The 22,428-nt window shown below is 42.1% G+C and overlaps 2 protein-coding genes across 10 annotated transcripts in view; one reads left to right on the top strand and one right to left on the bottom strand.

Annotated features, from left to right (window-relative positions):
- Positions 1–58: 58 nt before the first annotated feature.
- On the bottom strand, positions 59–22,340 carry RAD51AP1 (RAD51 associated protein 1). 9 transcript variants are annotated; one of them, XM_037913416.1, is made up of 12 exons: positions 22,167–22,299; positions 20,721–20,906; positions 18,663–18,698; positions 14,512–14,579; positions 13,543–13,592; positions 11,271–11,412; positions 9,315–9,424; positions 7,189–7,275; positions 5,702–5,854; positions 5,180–5,338; positions 2,063–2,212; positions 59–889 (listed from the first exon to the last, which is right to left on the bottom strand). In XM_037913416.1, exons 2-12 carry the CDS (start codon positions 20,832–20,834, stop codon positions 762–764), a joined length of 1,197 nt encoding a protein of 398 aa, XP_037769344.1. In that variant the 5' UTR covers positions 20,835–20,906; positions 22,167–22,299; the 3' UTR covers positions 59–761. The 9 variants fall into 9 exon arrangements, with proteins under 9 accessions (XP_037769344.1, XP_037769336.1, XP_037769376.1 ...); XM_037913408.2 differs by lacking the exon at positions 20,721–20,906 and having other exon boundaries at positions 22,167–22,340; XM_037913448.2 differs by lacking the exons at positions 14,512–14,579; positions 22,167–22,299 and adding an exon at positions 15,686–15,789 and having other exon boundaries at positions 20,721–20,802.
- The window catches only part of C1H12orf4 (chromosome 1 C12orf4 homolog), a 32,435-nt gene continuing 32,298 nt past the window's right edge, over positions 22,292–22,428 (top strand). The window contains exon 1 of the mRNA XM_043527349.1: positions 22,292–22,422. The gene's annotated coding sequence lies outside the window, so the exon portion shown is untranslated. The remainder of the gene's footprint in view (positions 22,423–22,428) is intronic.

The following is a 22,428-nucleotide window of genomic DNA, read 5'->3' on the forward strand; positions in this document are numbered from 1 at the left end:
GCCAAAGTTCGTAAGAAATTTTCAAAATGCATAAAGACGGTTACTATTACAAACTAGCTGTTTATAAAGTATATTTTATTTTACTTTTTTTAAAAATACAGTTTTCTAAGCAGCACATTATACATTCTTAGAAATAAAATCCACACGAATACAAATATCAGTAAGTTTTAACAAAGATTTGAGAATCAACTTTTCTGGACTGGGAGGAACAATGATTTCACTTTACTAAAGGGATTCTTTAATTGGACTATGAACAGAATGAATACTAAAAACTGGGAATTCAAAACTGCAACTTTAAGGTTACATTATGAATCCATTCTATATTTTTAGATCCATAATTGATACACTGCTTTTTAGATTATTTTTATGCAATTTAAAAATGTAATACCCCCCCCCCCTTTTTTTTTCAAAAGAGGATAGATATCATAAGGATACAATCTCAAATACACAATCAATTTCTTTGGGCCTGATCCATCAAAGGTGCTGAGCAACCTGAGGTCTCCTTGATTAAGTAATATTATTCAGCAGCCGAAGGTGCTCAGCATTTCACTGGTGGTACACTGCACCTTGAAGAATGAAGGCCCTTTATTAATAACAGACAAGCAACATTGACAGCATTTCCTCCCTCTGAATGAACAGTTTAATAAACAGTTTACTGCTCACTTGTTTTCAACCCTGTTTAAAAACAAAAGAACCCCACCGCACACTCAGCTTCTTTCCAAATAGTAATCCTTCAAGTGAGAGACACTTTCATAGATCATTCAACTGCTGGCAGCAGTTGGGTGCAGTGGTTTCACTCGTGCTAATCTGGACAAGCCAAGTCTGAGACCTTGAGTAGGTGATTTAACTGAAATTCCTCCCAGTGGGTTACTACTGCATCCTGAGGCAGCTGAAAGCATTTTAAAACAAAACAAGTGTCACAAATTAACAGAAAAATCATTGTCACTAACTTACAAAAAAGAGCTAATAAGTATCCTCTTCTAGAAATTGCAGAGAGGCCTGAACAATATTGCAGGAAAGCTCATAAAAATCAGGTACACTGCCAGTGGGAACATATTTGACAGTTACAGCAGAAGGGGACAAAATCTGCAGGAGACTTTTAAGGCTCCCCCTACATGTAACCTCAGGGTGACACCAACACATTTCACTCTGCTACCATAATACAGCATTTCTCAAAATCTTGACTGCTGTACACTTGCTGGTGCTCTGCAGAACATTAGCAGGTCTCATGGTACTATATTCCTTCACCTTTTTATCAACTGCTTTTACAGATATCCTGTTTTTATTGCCATGAAGAGGCAGGGTACATGAAAAAACAGCAGAGAACAAAGAGCCCGTAGCCCTCTAGCCTAACACTAGAGGCTGCTGCTACATAGGAGAAGAGAAACTATGAGTCTCCCCCCACTGAGTCTGCTCTGCTGAAACTGTGAGCTACCACTCTGAGCCACCAGTAGGGGCAGGAGGTATAAGTGGAGGATGAATAGCCAGGGGAGCATGGAACTAGGCATTTGGCAGCATGTGTAGTAGGAAAAGAGGACTTGAGAGTATGTAGACATGTGCAAGGAAAGAGGACCAAGCAGAAAGGATCCACATGCAGAAGAAGACAATAGATGAGAAAGGTGAAAAAGCAAGAGGGAGCAGCAGTGTGATCTAACTTTTTCAAAAAAGACCAAACACTTATCATACTAAAGGCAACTACAAATACAAAAATAATAGTAGGCAAGTATTGGTGTAAGGAAGCAAATAGTGCATTGCAACAGGGATGCTGGACACCTCTTAAAAGAGGAAATGTCCACAAGACAATCTCTATATTGAGATTTGTGCCACGCTATTGGGAAAAGCTTTAGCACCCTTGTCCTATCAAGAGAAAAGATACTGAGGCACCTGGGAAGTGGACAGGTTAATTTTGTGTGGGACAATTGACTCTAGGACACAGAGGTGAGTGGGGTAGCTCATATTTTGATGAGGAGGTGCTTGTTCAGAAATACAAATACTTCAGAGAACACCTTTTTAAACACATGTAAATAGGTATATTTGTCTGCAGTTACCATATTGCATATACCTGGTGGTATCCATTTGGGCTTCTTCTTGTCTGTTGAGGGACTTGATGTGTATAAAGGTTTTCCAATAGGTTCTGGAGAACTTGATGTCTTCTTCACTGTTGACTGAGATTTTGCTTGGATTATCCGTGGAGAAGAAACTAACGGAGCCACTTTGGCAGGAAAACAAAAAAAGCTTTAGAAAAATTGCTCTTTATTAAAGAAATCACACTGCACAAAATTACTGTGCAAGTGAGGACCATTCAATTCAAAGAAATACAGGTGGATATGTCTTAAGAATCCTGCCTTCCAATCAATGCAAGTACATTTATTTGAACACGTTATAGCCTCATACTTATTTCCTGATTTGGAAGTAGGCACTTATCTTGTTACTGGCATAGGACGTATTGTAGAACTGCATGAAGGGACAAGCTAACACAAGTCTGCCATAAACTCTACAAGAAAAAACATTTCCACACCACAACTAAAATGGTTCTGTAGTATATGATTTAGCTTACACATTGTTTGAAACTAAATCACACCAGCAGGTCTGATGCATAGTTATTTAACACACATGTAAGAAATAGTTTTTTAAAAGGTTGTTGTGCTGATACAAATTGTGTTAAAGAGACACAGTGACCCTGTAACTCAAGTGTGGTAAATAAATATCTTTAACTATGCTATTAATAACACTGAAGATCATTAAAGGCCTTGATTCCCTGTAAGCAATCCATGTGGGTGCAGGGATCCACCCAGCCAGATGTGATCATACGATAAGGACCTAAAACTAAAATAATGTAGAAAACCTAAATTAATCATTGTTATGTTTGTTTGCTTGTTGTTGTTTTTTAATGGGACACAGTCAATTGAAAAAAAATAAATCATCCTTCTGTCTGTTCATTTTTATTTTACTCATTACACCTAAAACTCAAAATTACTCTAATTGAAAGATTAAATAATTATTTCTAGGGCTGTTGATTAATCACCGTTAACTCACAAGATTAACTCACAAAAATTAATCGCAGTTTTAATCGCACTGTTAAACAATACCAATTGAAATTTATTAAATATTGTGGATGTTTTTCTACATTTTCAAATATATTGATTTCAATTACAACACAGAATACAAAGCCTTGCATGGTGACAGGTTTCAGATGAAGTGGTCTTTAGCCCACAAAAGCTTATGCTCAAATAAATTTGTTAGTTTCTAAGGTGCCACAAGTACTCCTCGTTCTTTCTACAGAAGACAAAGTGTACAGTGCTCACTTTACATTATCATATTACAAATATCTGCAATGTAAAAATGATAAATAGTATTTTTCAATTAACCTCATACAAGTACTGTAGTACAATCTCTTTATCGTGAAAGTGCAACTTAAAAATGTAGATTTATTTTTACATAACTGCACTCAAAAATAAAACAATGTCAAACTTTAGACCCTACAAGTCCACTCAGTCCTACCTCTTCTTCAGCCAATTGCTAAGACAGACAAACAAACAAACAAACATTTATGCAAGATAATGCTGCCAGCTTCTGACTTTCAGGTGACATTGTAAATAAGAACAGGCGTTCGCATGGCACTTTTGTAGCCGGCATTGCAAGATATTTACATGGCACATATGCTAGACATTCGTATGCTCCTGCATGCTTTGGCCACCATTCTGGAGAACATGATTCCATGCTGATCACGCTCGCTAAAAAAATAATGTGTTAATTAAATTTGTGAACTCCTGGCGGAGAATTGTATGTCTCCTGCTCTGTGTTTTACCCGCATACTGCCATATATTTCATGTTATGGCAGTCTCAGATGATGACCCAGCATGTTGTTCATTTTAAGAATACTTTCAATACAGATTTGAAAAAATGCAAAGAAGGTACTAATGTGAGATTTCTAAAGATAGCTATAGCACTCGACCCAAGGTTTAAGAACCTGAAGTGCCTTCCAAAATCTGAGAGGGACGAGGTGTGGAGCATGCTTCCAGAAGTCTTAAAAGAGCAACACTCCAATGCAGAAACTACAGAACCCGAACTATTAAAAAAGAAAATCAACCTTCTGCTGGTGGCATCTGACTCAGATGATGAAAATGAACATGCGTTGGTCTGCACTACTTTGGATCGCTATTGAGCGGAGCCCATCATCAGCACGGATGTGTCCTTGGGAATGGTGGTTGAAGCATGAAGGGACATATGAATCTTTAGTGCATCTGGCATGTAAATATCTTGCAATGCCAGCTACAATAGTGCCATGCGAACCCCTGTTCTCACTTTCAAGTGACACTGTAAACAAGAAGCAGGCAGCATTGTCTCCTGCACATGTAAACAAACTTGTTTGTCTGAGCAATTGGCTGAACAAGAAGTAGGACTGAGTGGACTTGTAGGCTCTATAGTTTGACATTGTTGTATTTTTGAATGCAATTATTTTTTTTTTGTGCATAATTCTACATTTGTAAGTTCAACTTTCTTGATAAAGAGATTGTACTACAGTACTTGTATGAGGTGAAGTGAAAAATACTTTTTTTTATTTTTACAGTGCAAATATTTATAATAAAAAATAGATATAAAGTGAGCACTGTACACTTTGTATTCTATGTTGAAATTGAAATCAATATATTTGAAAATATGGAAAATATCCAAAAATATTTAAATAAATGGTATTCTATTATAGTTTAACAGCATGATTAATCGTTATTAATTTCTTTAATTGCTTGACAGCCCTAATTATTTCTCATTTTTTATGTTGTCCATTTGATAGCAGTTTGTGTACAGTTTCATTATTACCCCAGATAGTCAGTGTGTCAGTCAATTTCCCCTATTTCTCTAAGTATTTCACACAATACAGGACAGACTTTTTTTTTTTAAATTAGGAAAAAATGATTGTAAAACCACAAAAATCAGCAGGTTGATTGAAGTACAGGGAGAGTACCTGAAACTTCTTTTCACTCACTTTTTGAAAATGACCCTGCTTTGAAATGCAAACAGGTCAGTGTGCGCTAGGGAACTTTTAGTACATGGTAGCAGGGTTCAGAGGGACAGTTAGCATGCGGCACAACTGCATGTTGTAGATTCACCCCCCAGTTCATATTCACTAACTGTCTGTCTAAACAAGTCCTGTATTTTTTGGTGATTACATCAAGCTTACATGTAGCATTAATTCTGGATTTGGGGGGTTTCTTTTCCTTTTCTGTTTGGACCTTTAACTTAATTTCTTTCCTTTTATTTTCTTTAGTTTTCTTCTTTTTTGCAGCAAAATCTTCATCATCTTCCTCACTGAAATCTGAGCTACCCTCTGATTCCTCATCTAAAACAGAAGAAAAAAATATATGAGGTTTGACATCTCTTTAGTAGGAGTGCAATTTATTGTTGCCACCTGGTTTTCTAAGCACATTCTGAACAAAAGGAAACCATGTTTGGAGTCCTAGGCTGAAGGTCGAATAAGGAATAGTAAGCTCAACTGACCAGGTCAAAAATTTAGCCTTTAGCTTCGGTCTCTTGAAATGCATTCAGGACACATAGCTAATAACAAATTGTAGTATTTCAACGAGGAACAAAGGTATATAAGGCTGAAAACAGTAAACATTTTACTGAAAATATTCTTCTCTCAGGATAATTAGACATATTCAAAACATACCCAATAGGAAAAATGTAATAGTAGAAAACTTACCAGACACAAAGTCTGGCTCATAGTTATCAGCATGGTCTCCCTCATCACTGTCATCTGTCAGTAACTTCTGCTGTGACACAGCTTTAGATGCTGCTCTTCTTTGCCTATAACCACCTGTGGGGATGTCATTGTCATCTGTGACCTGATCAGGGCCTGCAAGATAAACACTGGTCTTATTAACACTAGTTAATAAAGGAACTGGTTGCATGATTAATAGTAAGTACTAAGTGTTTTGCTGGACTGGAACCTTAGTTTCCAGTACTGATTCTGAGTATTTCTGGAGATCTTTATCCAAGTGCACAGTATCTGAGCTTCTTCAAATGTCTGTAATTCTCATTTTATTTTATCTTTTTAAAAACTGCTCTGAGTCCTTTTTACAGGTAAAAGTTGCCAATGCTATTCTGGAATCAAGGTGTTAAGAGTGGTTTCAGAGTAACAGCCGTGTTAGTCTGTATTCGTAAAAAGAAAAGGAGTACTTGTGGCACCTTAGAGACTAACCAGTTTATTTGAGCATGAGCTTTCGTGAGCTACAGCTCACTTCATCGGATGCATAGCATATCATGGAAACTGCAGAAGACATTATATACACACAGAGACCATGAAACAAAACTTCCTCCCACCCCACTCTCCTGCTGGTAACAGCTTATCTAAAGTGATCATCAAGTAGAGCCATTTCCAGCACAAATCCCAGCCCATCCCTCTTTGAAACCTCTCTTTATAATGCGCATGATAATCAAGGTGGGTCATTTCCAGCACTAATCCAGGTTTTCTCACCCCCCCCCCCACACACCCCCCTCCAAAAACCACACACACAAACTCACTCTCCTGCTGGCAATAACTTATCTTACAATGTGCACAGCAATAATCCAAGTTTAACCAGAACGTCTTGGGGGGGGTTTGTAGGAAAAAAACAAGGGGAGATAGCCACTCCCAGTCTCTATTCAAGCCCAAATTAATAGTATCCAATTTGCAAATGAATTCCAATTCAGCAGTTTCTCGCTGGAGTCTGGTTTTGAAGTTTTTTTGCTTTAAGATAGCGACCCTCATGTCTGTGATTGCGTGACCAGAGAGATTGAAGTGTTCTCCGACTGGTTTATGAATGTTATAATTCTTGGTGTTAAGAGTGAAGACTCAAGTAGTTGAGAGTACTTACATCTTCCAAGGAGATAAGCAGTACCTTAAAATATTTGTGTGCGCACATGCATGCATGTGGTTTGTTCAGTTTTCACTTCTTGATGATAAATTGATGGTTTAAAAAGATTATTTGGAAATCTGAACTCAATTCCTACCAATTTTAAGACAGGAGCCAAATTTAGATCTAAACAGATTGAATATACCTTTCAGACCAAAGCATATCTACGCAATAAAAATCACTTTTATTCTTTTTTCTCCAATAGTTTTTGCCTTCACTTCCCTAAAAAGAAATGTTTCAGGAACACTGCTTACACATATGTTTACATATACAGACAGACACAAAAATAACTTACCTAAGAGACCACTATCTGCACTGCAGTTGGAGAGGATGGAACTGCTGTCTACATTTTCTAATTCAATAGCTTCACATTTTTTAATGTCTATATTTAAAAAAATGCATAAAATAGTTTGAAAATTAGCACTATAAAGACTCAGGATATCAAGAAATGAAAATAATTTAGCCCAAACAAGTTAAACTCTAGCAGATTCCAGGTAAAATTATTTTTAGTAGATAATGATATTATTTTTCGTCACAGAAAAGCTGCAATGTAATATAGGTTTCAGAGTAACAGCCGTGTTAGTCTGTATTCACAAAAAGAAAAGGAGTACTTGTGGCACCTTAGAGACTAACCAATTTATTTGAGCATGAGCTTTCGAGAGCTACAGCTCACTTCATCGGATGCATACTGTGGAAACTGCAGAAGACATTATATACACAGAGACCATGAAACAATACCTCCTCCCACCCCACTCTCCTGCTGGTAATAGCTTATCTAAAGTGATCATCAAGTTGGGCCATTTCCAGCACAAATCCAGGTTCTCTCACCCTCCGCCCCCCCACACACAAACTCACTCTCCTGCTGGTAATAGCCCATCCAAAGTGACCACTCTCTTCACAATGTGTATGATAATCAAGGTGGGCCATTTCCTGCACAAATTCAGGTTCTCTCACCCCCTCATCCCCCTCCAAAAACCACACACACAAACTCACTCTCCCGCTATTACCAGCAGGAGAGTGAGTTTGTGTGTGTGGTTTTTGGAGGGGGATGAGGGAACCTGAATTTGTGCAGGAAATGGCCCACCTTGATTATCATACACATTGTGAAGAGAGTGGTCACTTTGGATGGGCTATTACCAGCAGGAGAGTGAGTTTGTGTGGGCGGGGGGGGCGGAGGGTGAGAAAACCTGGATTTGTGCTGGAAATGGCCCAACTTGATGATCACTTTAGATAAGCTATTACCAGTAGGAGAGTGGGGTGGGAGGAGGTATTGTTTCATGGTCTCTGTGTATATAATGTCTTCTGCAGTTTCCACAGTATGCATCCGATGAAGTGAGCTGTAGCTCACGAAAGCTCATGCTCAAATAAATTAGTTAGTCTCTAAGGTGCCACAAGTACTCCTTTTCTTTTTGCAATGTAATATATTAACTTTGACCAGAATTACAGTTGCCACACTGTGATGGGCTGAAATAATTTGTGATTTTCTTTGTTCTTTATAATAAATTGAATTGCATTATATCCATTTCACTATAAGGAAACAAGGTGTAGACAGTATAGTACAGTGTTAAGAGGAAGATGTTAATATGGAGCATAAATGCACTTAAAACACTTTTCTCACACTTTTTTCCCCCCCATTTTCACTATGTTATTCTCCCTCCACACATTTTGGAAGCCAAGCAAATGCATTTAATGTTTAGTAATATTTCTCTGTAATTACAGATCTACATTCCAGTAAAAGCTGGGACAAAAAGAAGCTATTATTGTGGAAAATCCACAAATTTTGAGTATTGATACAGATTTTACTGTACACTCCAAAGACTAAATTTGCAATTGTAAAATTAAGTCTCTAATACATCTGCTTGCAAAGATTACCATCTTTTGTTAGGCATGGACAGTGTACTCAGTAATATACATGCACCATTAAAACAACTTCTGCCCCACATTCTTCTAAAGTCTAAATCTGTAGATTTTGAAGACTACGAGACTGAAATGGTTGAAGTCATCCGCATGGGCCCAGTTAAATTCTCATTGAAGTTAATGGAAATTTTTCCACTGACATCAATGGTGAGTTGCATCAGATCCTATGAGAGAACGTTCATATTGTTCTTGGAAAGTTTAATCAACCCAAGAGCTTTATATTTAGGATAGTCAAAGACTGAAGCTTAATCTACATTATACACAAGTAATTATAGTAGGTTTTTTCAAAATTGCATAGCACTACTTAGCACTAGCACAATTTTGTATGATAAACCTCATCCCATCAACGAATAAAAAGAAATGTTCAAGTCTTCTCAATTAATCTATTAAAAGAAAGGATACAATACCAGCACAGTTATAAAGCAACTACAAAGGATGCTAAATACAATCAAGGAATAGTTTAAAATGGGAGAAGTTGAAATGCATTTTAATTGTAAAGATAACCTTGTTCTTGTGAATCTTGCATTTCAAGGATGTCTCCAGATGGTTCTTTCACTGACAAGGCTAATGCAACTTCTAAATCTCTCTGGTAAAGTTTGTCATCTAAGGCTATCCTGAAACAAGTAAAAAACGTTATAGGAATTTTTTTCCAATAAATCTGGTGAATATTATTTTCGTGAACTGAAGCAATATAAAGCTACTTCTGAGCAGCTACTCGTTAATGTAATTATAAATCAGCATCTATGCAGGAAATAATAAAAAGTGTTACAATACATAATCTGTAATTTACTGCATAACAAATGAGCAGAGGTTTGTAAAATTCAGATGATATAACAGAAGTACTTCACACTTACCAATACAGAATGCTTTATGTCTTCAAAGTGTTGTGCATACATTAATTAATGATCAGTAACAGACTGGAAAAATCTATTTCATTTGTAGAAAATATCCCACTGGCATGGAATTCCACATAAAATATTTTCTACCAAAAAAGTTGTTTAAAATAAGTATAATTAAGTTTTATTTGACTTTTAAGATCTACTTCTGAATTTCTGTCAAATATGAGCTGAACTTTTATTGAAGCCCTAAGTTCATTTGTTTGAACCTTTCACTGCACCGCACCTTTAAGTGGGGGGAGGCGCTTGCCGGGGAGAGGGAATAGCACTGGTGGGTGGAGTGGGGTGAGGCTCAGAAGCTGCTGCAAAAGGGGGAGTAAGCCAGTGAGGCGACACTGATTCATCCCCAGGGACCGGAAGGGCTGGGGAATTCAAAAGGGAAAAGCCCGGCAGAGAAAGCCGCTTTTCCCTGGACTAGGTGGAGCAGCACCTGCCCTCCCTCCCTCGAGGTGGCAAAATACCAGGTTTGGTCAGAACCTGCTGTGGGCATAGCCACTCCTGTCTAGGAGGGCAGGAAAGGAATTTTTCCCTCACCACCCAATTGGCCTAGGTGGAGTGGGGATTTTTTTTTTTTTGCCTTCCCTTCACGACCAGATTAGCCTAGGTGGAGTGGGGGTTTTTCACCTTCCCCCACAGCAAGTTCAGGGAGGGTTTTGTTATTGTGAGGAGGGAAAGGTGTTAGACTATTATGTCACAACTCATTATGTAAATGTGGGGCAGATGTTGAGCGCAGGTACTCCATAGGGAAGGGACAGAGTGACAGACAAATGGCTTGGTAAAGGACTTAAAAAGGAGCTGTTGGTTAAAGGAGCAGAATGGGTGATGAGGGGTGTTTGGGGCTCTTATGACTGGTACGGCAGGGAGCAAACCCCCTTTTCCTATAGCCCACCTTAACCCTCGTTCGGAGTGGGTGGGGAGGGAGGATGATAAATTCCTAGCAATGGGTTGTCTAGGGGACGTGGATGGAAAAAGTGGGGGCTGACGGAAGCCCCCCAGTAGATATTGAATGAACATGGAGCTACCTGCACTGTACACTTTTATCTGCCAGGTAGTCCCAGGCATCTAATAATGAAATTGCGGCCTGATTAAAACCATGTCAAGTGTCTCCTGTTCCGTTTTGTATACTAAGCCTATGGACCATACAGTGTTTTCATGTGCTATACTGATGGGTTCCCTACAACTACCTAGATTAGATTAGCCACAAATTTACCTAATTTAGGCCCCAAACCTGCATTGGACCTATGTAGGCAGATCTCTGCACCAGTGTAGAGCCCTGTTGAAATCCACATTGCTTCATGTCAGCAAAAAGGTCCACCGAGTCATAAATGATTGAAGAATTGAGGTGCAGGCACTCTTGTCATTAGACATTATTAGAGTATCCCTTCACTCATTAATGGGCAAAAGAATTTGATAATAAATCTCAGACTAATATGTTAGAACTTTATTTGTAGTTATTTAAACTACACTCTAGAAAAGTGTAAAACTCTAGGAAAACTAAGAAATTGAAGTGCTGAGATGAAGCTTTTCTATTGCACACAAATAACTACACTTCATTACCTCTCACCTTTTACTGGGTGTTTTCTTCGGCACTGTAGTCACCTCCTTGTGTGGCCTTTTCTGCTTCTCCTTTTTCTCCCTATTTGTCTCCGTAGGTACTATTCTAGATTTTTTGTTTAAAGGTGCAGGTACACAGGCGAAGTCTTCATCTGTTTATAAAAACATGTGCAAGTTAGAAATAGTTTTGCCCATACAGTGCAAGTTTCTCCAACCACCACGAAAAAGGTCTCTCTCCTCGGAAAACTTATTTAATCACAAATATAAAATATTCTAAAATGTTCATGTTCTTATGGCCCTCATCTGAAACTATAAAACCGATTTTCAGTCTCATAATCAGAAGACAAATAGATGTAGCTGTAATGAGCTCTGGGATACTCTGGAACAAAAGATACTAGCTAAACGTAGATCGTAATCATAGTGAGACCTGATCCTACTATTTCTAACATAATTTTCAAGATATAGATATTCAAGTTAATTAATTATCAACATGGGGATAAAGTTTCAATCTCAAATATGTTCTCAGAGTTCTCATTCACTTGAGATTCAAGTTCTTCTGATAATTGAATACCATTCAATACACACCATTCTTACAGTTCTTGGCCTTTTGGAACCTTTTCCTTTTAATGATTCCCATTCTTAAAAAAGATCTCTCCCCTTTCATTACATTGCCTCTTTACAAAGTATATATCTTTAGTCCTCCAGGGCCCAAACTGGAAACAAAGACTGAAAATCAGGGATATCAGACTAAAAGCAATCCAAGAACTTTAAAATTTTGTCTTTAGCACATATAACTACGAAGCAAAAAAACTGCCATAAAAATAAGTGATAATATCAAGTTTGAATGGGATGGAGGTGAATGCTGTATAATGAGATTTACTCAGCTAGTAGACAAAAAAAATGTCTTCCTGTCTGCTTTATAAAATATGTTGTCTACCAATGTTTCCCTGGACTCACATTGTTATACTGCACAAACCATACACCCTCAGAGGTGTTCCACTGTAACAAAGAAAACCTTTAATCTCTATGCAGCAAGGATACATCAAAAGATAACAGATCAAATTCTGTCCTTGAATACAAGCATGAAACTCCTACTGTAGCCAATGGGAAATGTTCACTCACATTCAACGACAGAGCTAAATGCTTTCTGCCAAAGGTTGGCATGCTTATGCAGTAGATCAATCTTTAAAACTAATCTATCAGCCAGAAGAATGGTAGATGTAATATAAGGCGTTGAGGGTCAAAGTGAAAAACAAGGGAAATGGGAACAGTTCTCAGTGCTCTCAAAATGTTGCAGAAACCCTTCCTGCAAGAACATTAAACATTCAGAGAAAACAACCACTTAAGATGCATTTGCTGGAATAAGAAAAATTAATTAACAGGACTTTTTTTTAAATGTAAAAGAATGTCTCCCTCAGTTTCAGAACCTATATATCAAGTATCAGCTAAAGAAAATTTCTATAGCAAACGTAAACACCTGAAAATAGGACAAAGAAAAGGATTTTGCTGCCCCCTGTGGAGGGCGGACCCCCTGCGCACAGTTTCCTCTACCTCAGGCAAAAGGGAAAGTTTAGTTGTCTTTGTGACACCATCCCCTCTTGCTGCCTCCAGAGCCCAAGGAAACTCCACAATGGGGCCAGTGATCAGTGCAGAGAAAAAGAGTGGAAAATGGGTGAACTAGGTAAGGAGGATGCATGGCACACCACATTGTTCCCCTCCCAGACCTCCAGAGATTCCTAAGGAACATTTAAAAACCCTAGAGCTGTATCTTCTATTTCACAGAAGGAGGTGGACTGCTATGTATTGAAGCCGGACCAACACAGACATAGAGCTTCAACAGAGAGGCATGAGACCTTTGCACAGATGGCCCTAGATTCCTGTAGATCACTGTCATTTACAGAAAGCCCTGTGGCCTGTTCCATGGAAGGACATGGAATAGGTCACCATCCCTCTGGAAAAATGTCAGAGAAATCTCTGCGAGAAGATCCTAGCAAAGCTCTCCTGCCCCAAGTCTCCTCCTACAATATGTTTTTCCTGCAGGAGGGGGCTGAACTAACCTAATATTATGAACAGGTCAGCAGTGTAAATATCACTGCTATTGTGTAATATCCTTATAACATGTATTGTATTCTAACAGGGCCTGAATTTGATTCCACTAAAGCCAATAAGAGGTTTTTCACTGAATTCAACAGAAGGATAGGGCCCATATTCTACCAACATTTTATACAAAGCCATTGCAGAACTTAACTCTTTTTGGTGTGGATAATAGTAGGACCACTTACCATCATTTTCAAAATCCCCAAACTGTGAATAATCAACAATTTTCTTATTCCTGTGACAAAACAACACACATTATTAGTCACTCAATACAAGAATCATTATTTGTCAATTTTAGTTTCTCAGCATTGTACTAATTCCCCTTTTCAAATCAGCCTCTATTCATATATATAGTTAGTCATTGCTATCATATAAACTGTAAGCTCAATTCAACATGCGTTAGTGTCCAGCTATTCAAGTGTTTTGGAAATAAATGGCTTTTTGTTGCTGAGTTAATTTATTTCTTCTATGTACACAATTTATCTAGATAATTATTTCCTTCTAAAAAAAAATTAATCTTATAAATTACGTTATTGTCTTGTATAGTTAGTTATTTGAGATGTGTTTTCCAGGGTACTTTTAGATTTTGTTTCCTAGACTAAATTGTAAGATCATCGTATAAATATTACCATATGCAAGACTGCATCATCAAAACTTTCAACACACTACTTAGGCCCTTGATCCTGCAACAAGTTACATGCCAGTCGACCCAAGCCCACGTGGAGATCTGTTGACTTCAATAGGATCTCTGATAAGCACAGGGATCTGCCTGCCTGCACAGAGCTCAGCAGGACTGGGGCCTAAGATCTGATTGTGACATTCTATACCGGGAGGGATCGTGCTGTAACCTCCATATTCCTCATTTTCATATAATCGTGATCTTACGTATAAAGCTTGCCTTGCAAGATATCAGGGGAAAGGTTATGATCTGCAAAACTCATTTATCTATCCATATATGTGTATCATTAATGCATATGAAGTTATGACAATTGTGTAGTATTGTTTTCACTAAAACATGATGTAAGTTGGGGGCATCAGCCAGATATTAGCTCCCCAGAGGCAACAGCAAGGAAAGTAACCAACGCCCGGGCGGGGTGTCAAAGAACCCATCAACAGCCATTGTCCAACAAGGGAGCCACAATAGAATGACTCACCTGCATGAGGCCACACCAGGGGAACTGCTCAACTTTGCTTGGAGAAACTCAGTAATGCTCACCTGACTCTGAAGTGGGGAGAGGGGCAAAGAGAGAGGAAAGGACATGATAAAAGGAAGAGATGTTTGCCACGCTCTTCCTCTCTCTTCCACCTACACCTACAGACACCACACCAAGCGACTGAAGCGCTGATCAAAGGGGAGAGCCTGGCTGAAGAGCAACCAGCCAGCCTGTGGTGAGAAGCATCTAAGTTTGTAAGGACGCTGAAAGTGTTAAGATCATCTTAGAACGCGTTTTGCTTTTATTTCATTTGACCAAATATGACTTGTTATGCTTTGACTTATAATCACTTAAAATCTATCTTTATAGTTAATAAATGTTTGTTTATGCTACCTGAAGCAGTGCATTTGGTTTGAAGTGTGTCAGAGGCTCCCCTTGGGATAACAAGCCTAGTGCATATCAATTTCTTCGTTAAATTGACAAACTCATATAAGCTTGCAGTGTCCAGCAGGCATAACTGGACACTGCAAGACGGAGGTTCCTAGGGTTGTGTCTGGGACCGGAGATATTGGCTAGTGTCATTCGCTTGCAAGTAGCTGGGAGCAGCTTACATGCCCGAGGCTGTGCGTGAACAGCCCAGGAGTGGAGGTTCTCACAGCACAGCACGATAAGATCACCAGTCCAGATAACTCCAGAGGGGAACATCATACTGATCCACAGTATATTTATTCACTAGTGACTCAAACCTAAAGATGCTGAGCACATTCAACTTCATTATGAGTGAGGACTTAGAAATAATAGGTATTTAGGAGAGCAATGTTAGAAATATAGACAAAAAACAACAATACAAGAAAATGCATCTGGAAAAAAATAATCAGGAACACAGATATTCAATGAAAGGGAAACACTGAGCCTACAATGACTTCTGCACAGGTACGTGGAACTGCCCATGCAGAGCTCATTGTAGGATTATAGCTTAGAAGAATAAACCATTGTCAAAAATGGGATCTTTATGGTCACTTTCTCAACAGAGATCGAAAACTGTTTGCCCACAGGTGTAGATGGGACAAACTGTTTTCAACATTTGTTATAGGAAGTGTTATAGACACATTCTGGAATAAGCTGTCTAAAACATGTTATGTAGCAGGTATGGTTATTCCCAGTCTACACACACCTCAGGGAAGCCACTGTCTTCAACTGCTGGTATGAAGAAGTCAGAGAGGACCTTTTGTTAACTTTTGCCTTCATCGATTAATTCTTTTGTGTCGATGTAACCTACTGTGAAAAGAGAATGATGGGCGATAGTGGAGAACAACTCTGATATGAAACTGAAATGATTACAGTGTTTAAAAAAGCTGGTAAAGACGCAAGATGGGAAAGCACAGTCCCTCTCTGTATACCTTTTGTAAGGGCACAGTCATAATACTGTGTTCATCACCATCATGTTCCTATTACGCCTCTGGTGTTTAAGGCGGTGACGAAGCTCCTCCACTCCTGTCTGTTTCTGACAAGTCTTTCAATGGTTCCCCAACTGTGCCCCAGGTTTTTCAGCTCGGCTTCCACAAGCTCTTTGCCATGTTGTTTTCGGGCGGCCTCGTTTTCATTTGCCTTCAGGTGTCCATCCTATTGCTACTTTGTGGTTAGAATCAGTTTCTATCTGAAGCACATGACCGATCCATCTCCAACGCCTCCTGGCAATGATGGTGCTCAGATCCTATTGGTTGCACTGTGTCAATAGATCTTGGTTTGAGATTGTTCTGAGCCAAAAGATATGGAGGATTTTTCTGAGGCAGGTTGAATGGAATAAAGACAGTTTGGACATGTCATACTTTCTCATTCCCCAGCATTCTGTACTATAAAGTAGTGTTGAAAGTACGCAGCTGATAAATCTTGAGTTTGGTTTTATTGTTGCATTTTGACGATTTCCAGACAGTATTTAAGCTCCTGAAGGTGTTCCTGGCTTTATTGATTTTGTTCCGAATGTCCTGGCTTGTTCCACCATCCTGGCTGATGGTGCTGCCCAAGTATGTGAATGTTTCTATTTTGGTGAGAACATAATCCCCTATCCGTACTGGTGATGGTGAGGCAATATTAAAGGTCATGGTATCTGTCTTATTGCGGTTGATTTTCAGTCCAATTTGCTGGCTGAATGCATTGAGTTGAGTTGTTTCTTCTTGTATATGGTGTTGGGTATGTTATAGGAGAGCGACATTATCTGCGAAGTCCAGGTCTTCAAGGGATGGGAAGAGTGTCTATTTAATGCCTCTTGGAATGTCTACTGTTGTTCGCTGCATTACTCAGTCGATGGCAACATTGAAGAGGATTGCAAACATGACACACGCCGATGTACTGCTGTTTTCACTTCCAAACTGAGCTTACTGTGATCAGTACAACCTCAAATGTCTGTATATCATGAGCTTTGATGTTAGAGTGTTGCAGGTCTTATAAGTCCTTCCCCCTCCAAGATAGGGAAATAAGTAACAGCAAACAAGTTTGGATAAATGTATGATTATATGTACTGTTGCTGTAGCTGTATTATCAGAGATAAGCTCGCCTCTCAGAAACATAAGCTGCTCCAATAAAAGATATTACCTCACCCACCTTATCTTTTGCACATACATAGGCAGTTACTTGCAACTGTATGGCACCCACCACCAAAGTAGGTGGAGAACTGTACATAGCTTAGATGCATACTTGCCTAACATCAAGCTTTTAGGAGGGCTTCTCAGGCCTGGTCTACGCTACGCAGGTTGACGCAAGACAGGTTACATCAACCTAGCTGTGGAAGAGTGTACATAAATTTCACTCCCACAGATGTAACTGCCCCACTACGCCAAATTAGACCTTGTGTACACTACACAGTTTTGTTGACAAAAGTTAGCTTCTGTCACCAAAACAGTGGAGGTATACACACTGAAATGTTCTTCCCACCAATGTAACTCCCCTACTCTGACAAAGAAAACCACCTCGACGAGAGGCACAGAGCTTTTTGCGACTTAGTTAGAGCGACTCAATGTCAGTGTAGACACTGAACCTGCTTATGTTGTCCTAACTGGCCTCCAAGAGGTGTCCCACAATGCCCATCATGACCGCTCTGGTCAACAGTTTTAACTCTGCTGCCCTGCAGGAACACAGGCATGCATCCTTCCCCCGTTTGAAAGCCTGGGAATTTTTGAAATTCCCCTTCCTCTTTGCTCAGCATGGACTGTTCACACAGCATCTTCCCAGCTGACCATGCTGGGTTTCCGCAACAGAGGTGCTCCCGCCTGGGGTACACCAGAGCCGTTGGATCTGTTTGGAGAGGAGGCTGTGCAGTCGCAGCTTCGCTGAAGTTGTAGGAACTTTGATATCTACAGACAGATTGCTCATGGCATGCAGAAGGGACACAAAAGGGACAAGCAGCAGTGTGATGCTAAGACCAAGGAGTTAAGGCAGGCATACGAGAAGGCAAGGGAGGCAAACGGTCGCTCTGGTGTAGCACTGAAGACACGCCACTTCTACCAGGAGCTGGATGCCATCCTCAGCAGCAACCCCACCTCCACTGTCAAGAGCTCCACGGATACTTTGGGGGACTGGAGGCAGTAGCCAGCAGAGTCAAGCCCGAGGACAAAGTGGTAGACGAGGAAGTGGAGTTGGAGGAGGATGTGGGACATGTGATAAAGTCGTCTGGTGGCATGGCAAGTCAGGACCTATTTTTGACTCCAGAGGGGTTTAGCCAGTTCCAGCACTATGGCTCTGGTGCTCATGAAGCAGGAGATGCATGCTCTGGTAAGCACACATTTTGCTTTGATACTGCACAGAGATGTGAGATTGAGGTCTCATTTACTTTGTTATATGGTAGAGGAGGGATAAGAGATAGAAATTACCAACAGAGCCTGAGCAGCTAAGCAGTGGGGGCCTGGCAGAAAAGTTTGTTAATGTCCTGGAAATCCTGCATAGAGATCTCTAGGAAGCTTTCATGTAGGTACTCTGCAATCCTCTGCCAACGATTCTTTGGCAGAGCTGCCTTGTTTCCCCCCGCCATGGGAAACTTTGCCATACCAATGGGCAATTATTTCTGTAGGGACCAAAGTGGCACACAGGGAAGCAGCATAGGGACCCGGCCTGAAGCCGTACGCATGCAGGAAGTGCACCGTTGCATCCGGAGTTACCTTCAGGAGTGAGATATCGGATTTGATTACCCCAGCCTGTGGAAAAGGGTGACAATATTCAGAATAGTCTCTCTAGGTATGTATAGTAACCCTCTTCACAAACTACCCAGAATCTTTGTCCATTCTTGCCCATTCCCTCTTCCTAACATCTTCCCCTCTCCCCCACTCCACCCCTGCCGAACTCACCCTATTTTGGACTCTTGTCAAGCTGTGTGCTAGCTAAGAGACAGTGAGAAAGAGGTATATGTGACTTTTATGATTCACAGCTGTCAGTGAACTCACAATACTGTCTCTATTCTTTATTTCCTTGGCTTCTGTAAATGTGCCCTTGAGGACCATCTCCCACACCCCGGTGGAGCACCTCTGTCAGATAAGGAGGCGAACCAGGAGTAGTAAGGAGAATATGTTTTGCAAAGTGCTGTAGTCAACACATACAGCAGATAGCAAAACAAAAGCGTGGAGGGAGACAGTTAATGAAAAACGCAGGCTGGATAGCCTGGAAAGGAGACAGGGGCAGGAGCAGATGATAGATGGAAATGAGCAGATGATAAAGCTATTGGAGGGCCACAGAGAGATGCCCAAGTCCCTCATAGTGCTGCAGTCTGAGCATATCCATGCATGACTCCTCCTACAGCTAATACAGAATGCTGTTCCATGCCCTCCCCCAAACTCCCACAACACATTCTTCGCATGTTCCCATTCCGTCACAGTACCCCTTGCACTCCACCCCTAGAGACTACTTTCATGATGAAAGCTGGAGTTACACACAGCTCTGAGAGCCTTAATGGAGAGACTGTTCCTCACTGCCATGTTCCCAGATTGCAAAAAAATATGTTTTATCCTTTAAAGTATAGTCTTCAAAACAAAATGAGTCTTTGTGTCATGCACCCAGTAGATGTTGCTAAAATTCAAATACAGTGGCTATAAGCAGAGGAACATTTGCTCACTACAATTAAAGCCCAGGAAGCAAGTCTTACAGGAGTCATTCAAGGTATCACAGAAAGACACATTACTGGGGCTCATTGTCTTAATGCTCCTTCAAAGCCTTCCTGATTCGAATAGCCCCCTGCTGAGCCCCTCTAATTGACCTGGTATCTCGCTAATCAAAATCAGCAGCCAGCCAATTTATCTTAGCATTCCATCCCTGGGGAAACTTTTCCCCCAACGCTTCACAAATGTTATGCAGAAGACAGCAGGCTGCTATGACCATCAGAATATTGTCCTCATTGAGGTCTACCCTGCCAAAGGCACAGTCAACGGTCATTCAGCCCCTGCTGAGCCTGTTGTTGAAAAGCTCCTTGCTGCTGGCTAGGTTCCCAGTGTAAGACTTCATGAGCCATGGGAGCAGAAGGTAGGTGGGGTCTCCCAGGATCACTATGGGCATTTGCACATCCTCCATTGGAATCTTCTGGTTGGGAAAGAAAGTTCCTGCATGCAGCTTTCTATACAGTCCAGCATTCCTAAAGATGCGTGCATCATGAACCTTCCCTGACCAATTTACATTGATATCAGTGAAACGGCCCCAGTGTTCCACCAGTGCCTGCAAGACCATGGAGAAGTAGCACTTTCGGTTGTTATACTCCGTTACAAAATGGTCTGGGGCCAAACTTGGGATGTGCGTGCCATCTATTGCCCCACTGCGGTTAAGGAATCCCATTGCTGCGAAGCCATCAAGTATTTCCTGCACATCACCCAGAGTCACAGTCCTTCGTCGCAGGAGGCGACTGATGGCCCTGCACACTTACATCACCACAACCCTCAGGGTGGACTTTCCAACTTCAAACTGATTCACAACTGACTGGAAGCAGTCTGGAGTTGCTGGCTTCCACACAGCAATCTCCACTTGCTTTTCCACTGTGAAGGCAGCTCTCATTCTGATGTCTTTGCACCACAAGGTAGGGGCAAGCTCCGCACACTATTCCAAGAAGGTGGCTTTGCACATCCAAAAGTTCTGCAGCCACTGCTTGTCATCCCAGACATGCATCATGATGCGATCCCACCACTCAGTGCTTGTTACCTGAGGCAACAGTCAATAGTGTGCAGCTACTCCATGATTACCTGGTATAATCTTGAATTGTTTCTTTCCACTGCACACAGCAGGGCAGGCACCACAGAGTCACCTTCTGTTTCCCAGCTCATGAAATACTGCAGGACCAGGTGCTTTGGGTTCATAATACTTATCACCAGACTGATCAGCAGTTCAGGATGGTTTCAGGCAGAGATGGCAAGTGAAGTTTACAGAGGCTATTAAAAAACAGCACGAAATGAAGTCAGAAGCCCATGGAATGATCGGAGAGAAAGAACTACATCATGAGATGGTGAGCACAACCCCATGATCAAGGCTAAAATTTTGTCACAGATATTTTTAGTAAAAGTCAGGGACAGGTCATAGGTTTCTGTGAATTTTTGTTTATTGCCGGTGACATGTCCCTGACTTTTACTAAAAATATCCCTAAACAAATGAGGAGGGAGAGGATGGTCCAGCACCCACAACTGCCGGGGCTCCGGGGGTTCCCCCACCGCCAGGGGCAGCTGCAAGGGGTCCCCTCGCCACCCAGGGGTTGAAGTGGAAAGGGCAGGGACAAGGAATCACAGCTCCAGCCCCGCTGCCCTGTGCCTGAAGTGGAAAATGTCACAGAGGTCTCTGGAAGTTGCGGATTCCGCGACCTCTGTCACACAAACATACCCTTACCCATGATGCGCTGTGACCCATTCCCAGACCTGCCAGCGGCACAGAGTGGCAAATTGCACAGGGAGATCGCTACGGACAATGCAACGCTCTCTGTCCAGGCAAGAGCACCGACTGGCGAACCTGCTCTGCCGACACGAAGAGCGGCTGTACAGATGGGCGCAACTGACGTAATTAAAGTGGTTTATGATCAACACCGTAACTTAAGTCAACTTAACCCTGTAGCGTAAACATGGCCTGAGCCACCCCGTTTCCCGCAGCGGCGCAGAGTCTCAGCCGCTGTAAGGCCAGCAACCCCCGCGCCAACGGCTACCAGCTTTGAGGAGCCGCCCCACAATGCCCCGCGCGGCCAGGACAATCCAGCCAATGGCGCCTGGTGAGGCCCCCGCACCACCTACGCGGTCCGCAGGCGCGCGCGCACCCACACACGATGTACAGGCAGGGCCGGGCGCAGGCGGACACCAGCGAGCTAGACACGGCGTCAGACTATCAGCCCCCCCAGCGGTGCCCCCCTGGGCCTGGCCACAGGCGCGGGAAGCGACCACGCCGCCAAGGCAGGACCAAGGGCTACGCTCTCGGGGGATCCAGAGGACTGTTACCCCCCCGTCCACGGCGCTGAAGTGCCCCCGGGAGTCCGAGCCACCCCCCCAACCCCCGCGCTAACAGGGGGCGACCGAGAATCAGGCTGCGCCCTGGCGGCTTGGTCACAAGCGATCCCGGTGTAACGGTCCGCGCCGGGACAGCGCCCCCCTGGCCCGTGTGTGTGTGTGTGTGTGTGGGCGGGCGGGCGCGCGCCGGGGCGGGGGGGCACCCACCTCCTGACCGGCCTCTCCATCGCGGCGGGGCGGCGCCGGCTCCCCAGCCGCCGGGCGGGCCGCTCCTCTCCCCGCGCGCGCGCCCGCTCGCGCCGCCCCGGTACATTCGTCACCTGCACAAAAAAGGAGGCGGGGCCGGGGCGGGGAGGAGGAGGCGAATCTGCGGCGCCGCATCCGAAGGAGACGCCGGGAGGGGCAGCACCGCCCCGCCCCCCCCCCCCCCCCAGCTGCTCCGCCCCCGCCGGCTGGGGCTCAGGTGAGG

This window comes from Chelonia mydas, chromosome 1 (assembly GCF_015237465.2).
Source record: "Chelonia mydas isolate rCheMyd1 chromosome 1, rCheMyd1.pri.v2, whole genome shotgun sequence".
Lineage (NCBI taxonomy): Eukaryota > Metazoa > Chordata > Testudines > Cheloniidae > Chelonia > Chelonia mydas.

What these genes read in the sequence shown, in the direction of transcription:
- RAD51AP1 (XM_037913408.2), bottom strand. Translation starts at nt 22,340, where the DNA reads ATGCGGCGCCGCAGATTCGCCTCCTCCTCCCCGCCCCGGCCCCGCCTC. An exon ending in TGCAGATAGTGGTCTCTTAG is followed by an intron (nt 5,855 to 7,188) that starts GTAAGTTATTTT and finishes TTTATCTTGCAG; the next exon opens with GCCCTGATCAGGTCACAGAT. An exon ending in GCCCAAATGGATACCACCAG is followed by an intron (nt 890 to 2,062) that starts GTATATGCAATA and finishes AAATGCTTTCAG; the next exon opens with CTGCCTCAGGATGCAGTAGT.